The 10,926-nt window shown below is 58.5% G+C and overlaps 1 protein-coding gene across 9 annotated transcripts in view; it reads right to left on the bottom strand.

Annotated features, from left to right (window-relative positions):
- JAKMIP3 (Janus kinase and microtubule interacting protein 3) overlaps positions 1–10,926 on the bottom strand; it is a 117,582-nt gene that overhangs the window by 80,972 nt on the left and 25,684 nt on the right. For 8 of the 9 annotated variants that reach the window (XR_005197565.1, XR_005197564.1, XR_005197566.1 and 5 more), the window contains exon 2: positions 3,341–3,607. The exons of the other annotated variant lie outside the window; for it this stretch is intronic. Coding sequence is in view for 4 of the 8 variants with exons in the window: in XM_017513555.2 (XP_017369044.1) it covers positions 3,341–3,475 (135 nt within the window). In the remaining 4 variants the exon portion in view is untranslated. The remainder of the gene's footprint in view (positions 1–3,340; positions 3,608–10,926) is intronic. 9 annotated transcript variants of the gene reach the window in all.

Here is a 10,926-nt window from a genome sequence, read left to right as displayed (position 1 = left end):
GGGAGAGGGAGGGGGCCGGGAGAGGGAGGGCGGCTCCACGATGCCAGGTGCTGAGCAGCCTTGGGCAGGTTCAACGCCTCCCTGCCCATCTCAGCAGCTTCTGCCCCAGCAGGACCAAGGTCGGAGCTCTGCTGCACAGCCAGGTGTGAAAACCCCAGCTTAGAAAGGCCCCCCTGGCAGAGATGAGAATATTTCTGAGTCCTTGGCTAAGCCCAAATAACGAGGTCTGCAGGAAGGAGCAGAGCCAAGCCATGATCCTGAACCCTGGTGGTTCCAGAGCACCCAGCATCTTCTGGCCAGCGTGAGCCGGCGGTGAGGACTCTTCCCGGCCCGGCTCCTGGAGCAGCCCTTGGGAGCCAGCTAGACCTCGCTGAAGGGCCCTCTCTGTTCTCCATGGGCCCTGGGGAGGTCATCGTCAAACTGCAAATGCAGACCTGCTCTGGCGCAGCGACTCGGCTTGCAAGAACGTCTCTTACAGGAATTCTTTCGCATGTGGTCCAAGACCCACGCACAGGGTGGCAGAGCTGAAGCAGCCTGAATGCAGTCGACAGGCCTAGCACAGGGGGGCACGTGAACAACACCGACAAGCCCGTGCAAGCTGCGTGGCTCCACGTGGCTCCGACTCCGAGAGGCGCCGTGGTCAGTCGGCAAAAGGGAGTGGCCGCCTCTGCGTCCAGCATGCTGTCGGTTACGCCTGACGAGGCAGGCTCGGATCGCTTGTTCAGGACACCGTAACGTGAACCCTCGGGCGAGGACGTCCAGGCCGAGGAGCTCTGAGGCAAACAGGCTTCCTCTCTGTTCCTTTCCTCTGGTGCCTTCTGCACGTTGTGCCAGGAGGGTGCACCCTCCTCCGGGCACAACCAAACAGCCCTGTAAGGTGCCCAGCGGTCTGGGTTTCCACCCTCAGACGCTGGCCCCGGAGCCCCTGCCGGCATCCGGAGAGCCGAGAGCCCAGCCTCTTGCCCGTTGAGGGGCATGTGTCCCTCAGCGTGTCGCAGACGGATGTGTTTTGGCAAAACTGCACATAAACTTACACGATGCAGCCATAACTGAGTGGACAGAGAACCCAGGACTCAACCTGGGGATGTCTGCAAGGCGGTGTTTGTGTCAAGAAGGTAATTATTGGCCGGGTGCAGTGGCTAAGACCTGTAATCCCAGCATGCTGGGAGGTTGAGGCAGGAAGATCACTTGCTTCCAGGAGTTTGAGACCAGCCTGGCCAACATGGCAAGACTCAGTCTCTACAAAAAATTAAAAAAAAAAAAAAAACCCAGGCATGGTGGTACACACCTGCGGCCTCAGCTACCTGGGGGGCTGAGGTGGGAGGATCACTTGAGCCCAGGAGGTCGAGGCTGTAGTGAGCTGAGATCGCTCCACTGCACTCCAGACTGGGTAACAGAGTGAGACTGTCTCAAAAAAAAAAAAAAAATACAATTTTTATATTTTTACTCAGTAAAACAAAGAGCTTCATTCTCACCGGGTACTGGACAAGCCATCTCTCCCTCCATCAGCACAACGGGAGAGGGAGGACGACATGACATCCTTGGCTCGCCAGGCAGCCTGATGACTCCATGTGGGGAAACTCCGCATTTTCAGGGGTCATTCACACCCTGACCCTGTGCTCCTGTAGTCTGGGCCTCTGGGCATTGTTGTTTGTGATTTATGGACGCCTGGCACAGAGCAAGTGCTGGACGCACATTTTCTGACTGTGTCCCCACGCCCTCAGCCTTCTGGTGTCCGAGGAGCGAGACCATCCCCGAGATGTACCTGGGAGCCTTGGGAGCACTGCTTCTCCAGGTCACAGGCAGCGGGCGCTGTGTTCACGCCCATCCGACAGAGGAGGGAACTCACCGCAGGACAGGGGTGGCGGGCATGGGGCCCCGTGGTAAATATTTTAGGTTTTGTGGGTCAACTCGAAGGACAATATGTAAATGAGCAGGTGCAGCCGTAGTTTAATCATTTTTACTTTTTAGAAACAGGGTCTTGCTCTGTCACCCAGGCTAGAGTGCAGTGGCACAATCACAGCGCACTAGAGCCTCAACCTCCCAGACGCAGGCAGCCGTCTCTCCTCAGGCTCCTGAGTGGCTGAGACCACGGGAGCATGCCTCCGCACTCGGCTAATGTCCCCATTCTGTGGTAGAGTTGAGGTTTCGCTATGCTGCCCATGCCGGTCTCAAACTCCTGGGCTCAAGTGATCCTCCCGCCTCGCCCCCCGTGTGCTGGGATGACTCATGTTCTAATACAACTTTCCTCCTGAGCACCAAAACCTGAACTTCACATGATCATCACATGTCAGGAAACCTTCCTTTTCTTTTGATATGACAAGGAGGTGGAATCACAGGAGGGTAAGTTAGTTAAGCAACTGGCCCCAAATAACCCGACTCCCCTCCACCACCAGACCACGCAGCCCCCGAGAGAGACGCCTTTGCTGGGCAAGACACAGGAGGAAGAGCATTAGGGCCCGGAGCGGGGACACCATCCACCAGTGACCCAGGCCCTTCCTGCTGCCCCCGTTCCTGTGGCAGGCACCTGCTCTCATGCCCAGCTCCTTCCTGGTGCTGCCTTCTCTCCAGATGCCCTCTCCTTCACCTCCTCCTTCCAGGAGCCCGGGCACACTCCCTAACGGCTCCTGGGGACCAGGAGATGGAAAGGAGAGGGCAGAGGTGATGCCAGAGGTGGAAAGAGGTTCAGTCGGGGGGGGGCCCACTCTGGGCTTAGCCTGGCCTCTGGTCAGCCCCTCCCCACAACCCCCTCTTGGCTGCCAGCACAGCTCAGCACAGCCCAAGCATTCCAGAGGCTATAAGAACCCAGAGGGCTAGGGGTCCAGCCAGGGGCCATCTTGGGCCTCCCCCTCCCCTGGGCGCGTCCCTGCGTCTCCACGCCTGGTAGCGGGCACTGTTCTCAAACTCGGAAGTCTAAGCCCATGGCCCATCTTTTTCCTTTCTTCCCATGCAAAAGCCATATCCACTCTGTTTCAGGTCAGTTTGACCATGGACGCTGAAGTGGGAAAGTCAGTGTCCTTTCCAGGGATGGCACCACTGGACACAGACCCCCAAGGCCCTGTGGCCCCAGACAGGAGGGCCATCCCCGTGCAGCAGAGGGTAATTTTTGTGAGCTCACTGTGGTTTGCAGCCACCATGGCACCTCTGCCCACAGGGCCCTCAAGTCTCCCACTGCCTGTCGCCCCCCTCCCCAGCCCCACCAAGTGGCCTGTTCCAAGCAGCCTCTAGGACTGGGCGGGCGTTTCCACAGGGCCCTGGCTACACCTGGCCTAGGAAAAACCTGGCCCTGGGGGAGGCGGGAGGGTGGGCATTCAGCGCCGGGGGTCTGGGGAGAGCCCACCTTGCTCTTCTCCTGCTGCAGCTCAATCTGGATGTCTGTGAGCTTGGCTCGAAGCTCCTCGTTGGCCGCCTGCAGCGCCGCCAGGGCCTCCGCCCTGTCCCCCTTGGCCCGGCTGCCCATGCCCCTCTTGGACATGGTGAGGCTGGATGGCCGGGGGGACGCCCAGGGGCAGGGCTCTCCAGCTGGGCTGGGCTGGGCTGGGCTGTCCACACCAAGCTCCCAGCAGGTGTCACCAGGGCTGTTGCTGCCCTACATCTTCTCATTCACCTGGTGGGGGAAGCACACGCGTGAGCAGCTCCCCCCGGAGCCTCGGCCTGGAGCTCAGGGGTTGTGTGCCGGGGTGGGGGCACACAGACCCCCCCCCCACCTGCCCTCGTCCCAGCACTGAGGATGCTACCTGGCCTATGCATGCCGGGGACCCAGCCCCAGACCTCAGAGCCCATCTGCCCTCCGTACGGTGCCCCCAAACAGGGAGCCCGTATCTAAGAGCACATCTCTACGCCCTGTGCATGATAAACACTCAGCACGTGTGAATTCTTTTCCCCTTAGGAATCAGAGACTGAGAGTGGGCAACCAGCTTCAAACCCAGAATTCCGCACGTGGCTGTGAGGCCACAGCACGGCAACAATGCGTATAAACCACGAGCTCTCAGACGGTGGAGGGGACCCCATGACCTGGGCTCCTCCACAGAGACCCGCAAGCCATGCCCAGGAAATGCCCAGAAGTACTGAGAGCAGGGCCTGGGACAGAAGCACAAGCGCTCAGCTCACAGCAGCACAACCCAGGCAGCCGCACCGGGGAAGCAACCCACGTCCATCGACGGGTGAGTGGCTACACAAAACGCAGAATATCCACGGAACAGAACACGATGCAGCCGTAACAAGGAGGGAGAGTCACACACACACGACGGCCGGAGAGCCCCGAAGACATTAGGCTGGGTGAAATGAGCCAGCCACAGAAGGACAAGTCCCATATGATTTCTTGGATATACTCAGGATGTACAGGAGGCAAACCCAGGAACAAAGTAGAGTGGTGGTTGCCAGGGCTTGCAGGAGAGGGGATGGGAGTTACTGTTTCCTGGAGATGGATTCCCTTTTTGTTTTTTGGAGATGGCTCTGTGTCCCATCAAGGGGAGTGGCTGTAAATACACATGAAGCTTCACTCCCTCACCCACTGCCTGCCTCCTGCTGTGCGGCCCAGCTTCTAACAGGCCACGGACAGACACTGGTCCATGGCCAGGCACTGGGGACCCTGGTGTGGGCAATCAGTGATCTCCACTGGTCACAGCAAGTCCTCCAGGTTCAACCCCGTGGAAGATGCTCACTGCCTCAGAAGAGGTGACTGGACGAGGCTGGTGAGATCCTCATAATTTCCTACCACGCTGCCAGGCGCCTCCCCCAGCTATTCCACTCCCTCAGATGCTCCCACCAGCTACTCTCTGCCAGGTGTTCCTCCCCTCCAGCTGCTCCTCCCCTCTCAGGTGCTCCTCTCTCCCTCTGAGGTTCCTTCAGGCCGCTGCTCTTCTCCCCCAGATACTCCTCTTGGCTGCCCAATGCTCCCGACAGGTCCGCTGGGTCCCTCTGTGGCCCTCCTTCCATCCTCACCGTGACCAGCTTTCCCTGGCAGAGGGAAAAAAGCACCTTCTGCTGTCGTCACCTGCTACAGGGCAGCGAAGGCTCAGGACGGAAGGGATAAGCAGGCAGATCACACACGGGGGCTTTCCCCGCAAACACAGCCCCCCCCGCCGACTCCCGCATCTCCTCTCGGGGTGAACACGGGCTCCCCGTACTTCTGCGTCTGTCTCCAGTCTGTTTACCCGCTCACAGGACCTTGGGAGGGAGACTTGGACATGGACCCTTGTAGTTTGATGAAGGCCAGACTTTGTGGGTATGGGGTTCAGAGACCAGTGGAGGTGACCAGGGAAGGGGCAGGGCCATGGGGCAGCCAGGTGGCCTGGCCTCCAGAGGTGAGTGAAGATGGCCTCACAGAAGGGGGCTCATGGGGAAGTAACACAGATACCCAGGAACTGTGAGGAGCCTGCGGGGCTGAAAGGAGAACTGGGAAGAGGCTGGGCACCTCTTACCCTGCAAGGCCGCCGGCCTCCACCTGGACGGGGAGGGAGGGCCCATCGGGGCTGACGTCAGCTCTGCATGTGTGAGGTGGTTGTGGGGGGAGCTGGAGGGACCAGGCTCGGGCAGATGGCAGAGGTGGGAGCCGTTGTGGGGTGCAGGGAGAGGAAGGTACCCTCGGGATGCCACTGCAGACAGGGCTGGACCCACAGACGGGGCTGAGGCTGTGCCCAGGTTGCCCTGAGGACGTTGTCAGAGGCATCTTCATTTACAAAGGGGAAGGTGCTCACAGGGCCCAGCAGGTGGTGCCTCTCCCCCCTTTCCAGCTCTGTCCTGAGGACAATACCCCAGGAGCTCAGGAAAGGCCCAAAAAGAGTGCAGAGGAGTAGAGAGGCCTGAGGAGGGGGAGGAGGAAGGGGGCTTGGCTGGCTTTGCCGGTGGAGACTCAGAGGATGTCGGGCGGGCAGGCCCTTCCGGGACACGGACTCCTGGAAACGGGAGGAGATTCTAAAGGTGCTTTGCTCTCTCTTAGATAGCAAGCCGCTCTAGAAGGAGAGGCACCAGCTGACGCTTAAATGACTTTTAGTGACTCTTGGCCCCAACCACACGAGTGACAGGTGGGCTCCTGCAGACCCCAGACCTGTGGGCCCACCTCCCGCTTTCCTCCCTGGGGAACCATGAAGGGGCCCCTCCATGGAGAGGAAGAATCCACTGGAGAAGAGCGGGGTCCTATCCTGTGCACCGGGGTTCGGGTACGTGTTCTCGTCCACCACAGGCGAGCGCTCCGGTCGACATCCCACCTCCCGCAGGGGTCGTCTTTCCGGCTTCCAAGAGCACGTTCCTACCTCCATTCAAGTCCTCGTGGACAGCCCCGGAGAGACAGGGCTCTGGCTTCCTTCAGCGGCACCACCCTTCTGGGACGGAGCCCGCGCCGCCACTGCCCCCTCCTGGCCACCGCACCGTGTTCTGTGCAGCGCTCACTGCCTGCGGGAGAAACTCTCCATCTGCTGGCTCCGGCAGGACCATTGGAGAAAAGGCAAAATAAAATGGCTGTCGAGACAGCTGTCGTTCCCACGGTTTTGCTATTTTAAGTACATGGAGCAGTTTTTGAAAAAGAATCCATTTTAAAGGGTCCTGGCTTGCTAATTTCAAATGGTCAACGTCTAGACCCATCCCAGGAGTTAATTTCTAATTACCCCACTGTTTGTAGCATTTAGTAGTTAATTTTGTTTTAGGGAGGCTTCAGTGGAGGGAGGGAGGTCCTCGCTCTGTCACCAATGACAGAGTCTGGTCACAGCTACATCTGCCCTGGGGAGCTTGGATCAGCCCTGGAGCAGGAGCTAACAGGGGTCAGGGCAGGTGCAAGCTCAGAGCAGACACCCCTGACAGCACTGCACCAGCCCCCCACCACAATGGGGTCACAGGAGGGCTGGGGCAGAGCTGTCCCTTCACTGAGAATCACAGCAACACAGCGTGAACCTCACGTGCAGATGAGCCCTCCAGACACCGTGGACTGTCTTCAAACCCACCATCACCAGGCACCGTGGACTCTGTTCAAACCCACCATCACCATGCACCGTGGACTCTGCTCAAACTCACCCTCACCAGACACCGTGGACTCTGCTCAAACTCACCCTCACCAGACACCGTGGACTCTGCTCAAACTCACCATCACCAGACACTGTGGACTCTGCTCAAACTCACCATCACCATGCACCGTGGACTCTGCTCAAACCCACCCTCACCAGACACTGTGGACTCTGTTCAAACCCACCATCACCAGGGCGGGCATGGTAGCTGCCGACCAACAGCATGGCTGTGCAGCCAGGGGCCTGATGTGCCGAGGGATGCACCGTCTGTGACACTGCACGTGAGCCACAGGCACAGGGCAGGCGGTGTCCAGGGGACCAGCCTGATGAGGACCCATGAATGCACCCATGAGTTTGCACCGCTGACATAATCAGAATGTACATTAAAGCACTCGGTGTCTTTCGTATGTGCCGAGTTGCATTTGACCAGGAAAAGCCAGAGTCCCTCCCGAGCCTGTTGGTCTGAAAGAGGTAGAGTTTGCACACAGGATCTCCCCAAACCCAGCAGAGAGTGCTTCCCCTGCTGGACAGGGGTCTGCAACCGGTCTCAGGCCGGGACTGCACCTTCCTACTTTCCTTGGGGAAGTCATTACATTAACAGCACAGATTGCCTTTTATTTCGGGGTATCCGAGGAGGTATAAAAACAATTTACTTCCCAGTCATGGTCTGGAGGCTGCGGACATGCTCCAGGTTGGCCTCTGGTGAGTCGTTTTATGGCAGGAGGTTTCCCTGTGGGGGCAAAGCGTTACGACCAACGATGTGTTTCCACCTCTGGTGAATCTCTGCAGTGAATCTCCTCAGTCAGCCTCTGCGTCGCTGCCGAGGAGGCTGCCCCGGGAAGGATGTTTCCACCACCGGTGAATCTCCGCAGTGAACCTCCCCATCACTGGCGAGGTGGCTGGCCCGGTTAGGGCTTGGCTCCATTCTGTCCCTGTTGGGCTGTTTACTAAGCATTGAGCCTCTGGATTTGGGCTTCAACACCCAAATGACCACCATGGGACACAGAGGACACCGAGAAGTCAGACCCGTCTGCACTGAGTGGCCTTCAGAGCCACCCCCTGTGATTTGGGGGCAGCCTGGGGCATGATGGTCCATGTCTCTGCAGCTCTCGTGACCTCACAGGGCTGTGAGCATTTGGCTTGGATTCTTTCTGGACTAACTAGTTTATCTACGGAGAAGAAAGGATGGATCTGATGATTCATTTCCATGGAAATCCAATATCTGGGGTGGGAGAGGGGATGGAGGAGGGTCAGAGACCCCATCAGAGCCCACAGGAGGGGGACGCACGGACCCACCAGGCCCACCCCGTAGGTCACCTCTGACAGATGCCTAGGCTTCGTGGGAGGAGAAAGGGTGAAGACACAGGCCCCAGGGCCTCCTCCGTTCACTGGGCCCCTCTCGGTGAGCCTGGCAGGCTGAGCTGCCGGCAGAGGGCTGCAGAGAGGGCGGGGACCACAGTCTTCTCCCCTGGGGCAGACGGGCGTGAGCTTCCAGGTGACCCTGAAGAGAAGCCCCTCACCCATTAAAAACAAATAGGGCTCAGAGGGGGTCGCCAGCTGGCCCTTCGTGCCTGGGTGTCAATATCATTGATCAGAGAACTGGCTCCACACCTGGAAACCCGGGAAAGAGGAAAAGAGGAGCTGTACTCAGGTGGGACAGGAGTTTCTGAAGCAGAAGATCCAGGGCCTGGGCATAGCACGTGGGCTCTGGGGGCTGGAGGGGCGTAGGGGCTGGGGGAGGGAGGCTCACGGTGTGGATGTCACCCAAGACCAACCAACCGCCCCAGGTAAAAGGCTCAAAAGAGGCCAGAGGGAGGCCCAGCATCATGGTCGTCTGGAATCCCGGAGGCCCAGCCCCTGACTGTCTGCCCCACCCCGGGCCTGGCCTGCCAGCTCTCACTCGACCACCGCTGTGGAAAATCGCAGGTGTGGTGAGACTAGTCACCCACAGACATCGGCCCTGAAACAGAATGTCACCGAGTCCAATTTACAGTTAAAGAATTGGATGCAGGAGCCCTGTCTGGGGTCACGTATCAGGTACCCAGCTCTGCCTGACCCAAAGCCACCAGACCATGTCCCTCACCCAGCACATGGTCAGGCTGCTGGCCAGGCTCTGGGTAGGGTACCCCTCATGCATCACCCAGGTTAGGGCTACCAGCATGCTCGAGGCGTGGCATGGGGCCGCTTTCAGAGGCAGAGCAGACCCAGCGCCTGTGAAGAACATGGTAAGCGCTGACCCAGCGTCAGTCCGGGGTCCAGCCAGATGTGCCAGGCCCCAAGGCCCAGGGGAGCCCTGCACTCTGCTGCACACAGTCACCATTGGTCCTGGAAAAGAGCCTCAAACACAGACGCAGCTCACGGGTCTTCCCCACGGACTATGGACACCTGTGTCACCAGGAAAGCTAGCAGCTCAGAGGAGGGCTGTCAGGTGAAGGTGGGGCCAGAGCGATTTGCAGTGAGTCAGTAAGGACTTGGGTTAGAACCTTTGTTTCTAACTACATTTTCCAGTGAAGTTGATTGATGTTGATCTTGTACAAACTCCTAATAGTTTGCAGAAAACAGATTTAAAGTCTTCAGTAGCGGAACTTGGTGTGGAGGGAAGGAACAAAAAGATGCTTCAGATAAATAAAAGTGTCACCGGATCTGTCTGGCCTGCTACGGAGCCACGCCTGCCGGGGTGAGTTGTGATTTGAGGGAAACCGGGAACTCCTGCTTCCTCTCCCCAGCTCACGGTGCCCTGCTTCAAGGCAGACAGCCCTTTAGAGGTTGATTTTTAATTTTTCTTTTTGAGACAAAGTCTCGCTGTGTCACCCAGCCTGGAGTGCAATGGCGCGATCTCCGCTCACTGCAACCTCCGCCTCCCGGGTTCAGGCGAGTCTCCTGCTCAGGCTCCTGAGTAGCTGGGATCACAGGCGCCTGCCGCCACGCACGGCTAATTTTCGTATTTTTAGTAGAGACAGGGTTTCAACATGTTGGCCAGGCTGATCTCAGGTGATCTGCCCGCCTCGGCCTCCCAAAGTGCTAGGATCACAGGCGTGAGCCCCGTTACCTGGCCAGGAGGTATTTTTAGATGGCTCCCAAACCCAGCTGATGTAAGAACACCCTGAGGAGGTTACTGAGTACGGCCTGTCTCTCCACGGGGAAGAAGGGCCCAGCACTTTACCCGGCTTCTGATCGTGACACCAGTGTAGCAAATCCAGCTCTGAGAGCAGAGTACTGCGGTAAAGGGCCCCTTCCTCACAGCAGACGCCCCTGGTGTGGCCGGAGGTCACGGGGAAGACCAGGCCCAGGACGGGAGGAGCGTGGCAGGAAGAGCCATGGCTCCGGTAGCCGCTCAGCACCCAGGACAAAAGCAACCCCACCAAACCGACCTGGCAGGGACACCTAGGAGGGCCCCTACAGGACGGCCACAACCACGATGCTAATGACACTTCCAGATGGAGAAGAGGCCGTTTCACCTCACAGCAACCCACAGGCCTCAGGAAGCACCACGTGTTTCTGAAAAGCAGCTTGGGATCATCCACAAAATCTCTGCATTGACTTCAATGGGTTCACATCTTTGTCTACAAATGTCAAGACGGCAGCAGTGAGTCACCAGTCCTCCTCTATAGAATCAACCTAGCTCATTTCACTTTTTATTGACAGGTGATCTTGGCCGGGCACAGAGGCTCGGGCCTGTAACCCCAGACTTTACGAGGCCAACGTGGGAGGATCACTTGAACGCAGGACTCCGAGAGCAGCCTGGCCAACAGAGGGAAACCCCATCTCTGCAATGAAAACACTAGCCCTAAGGTGGGTGCCTGTGGTCCCAGCTCCTTGGGAGGCTGAGGCGGGAGGACGGCTTGAGCCTGGGAGGTCAAGGCTGCAGTGAGCTGTGGCCGTGCCACTGCCCTGCCACTGGGCAACAGAGGAAGACTTTGTCTCCAGG

This window comes from Cebus imitator, unplaced genomic scaffold (assembly GCF_001604975.1).
Source record: "Cebus imitator isolate Cc_AM_T3 unplaced genomic scaffold, Cebus_imitator-1.0 Scaffold495, whole genome shotgun sequence".
NCBI classification, from domain to species: Eukaryota; Metazoa; Chordata; class Mammalia; order Primates; family Cebidae; genus Cebus; species Cebus imitator.
This window is presented reverse-complemented; position numbering and strand designations above follow the sequence as displayed.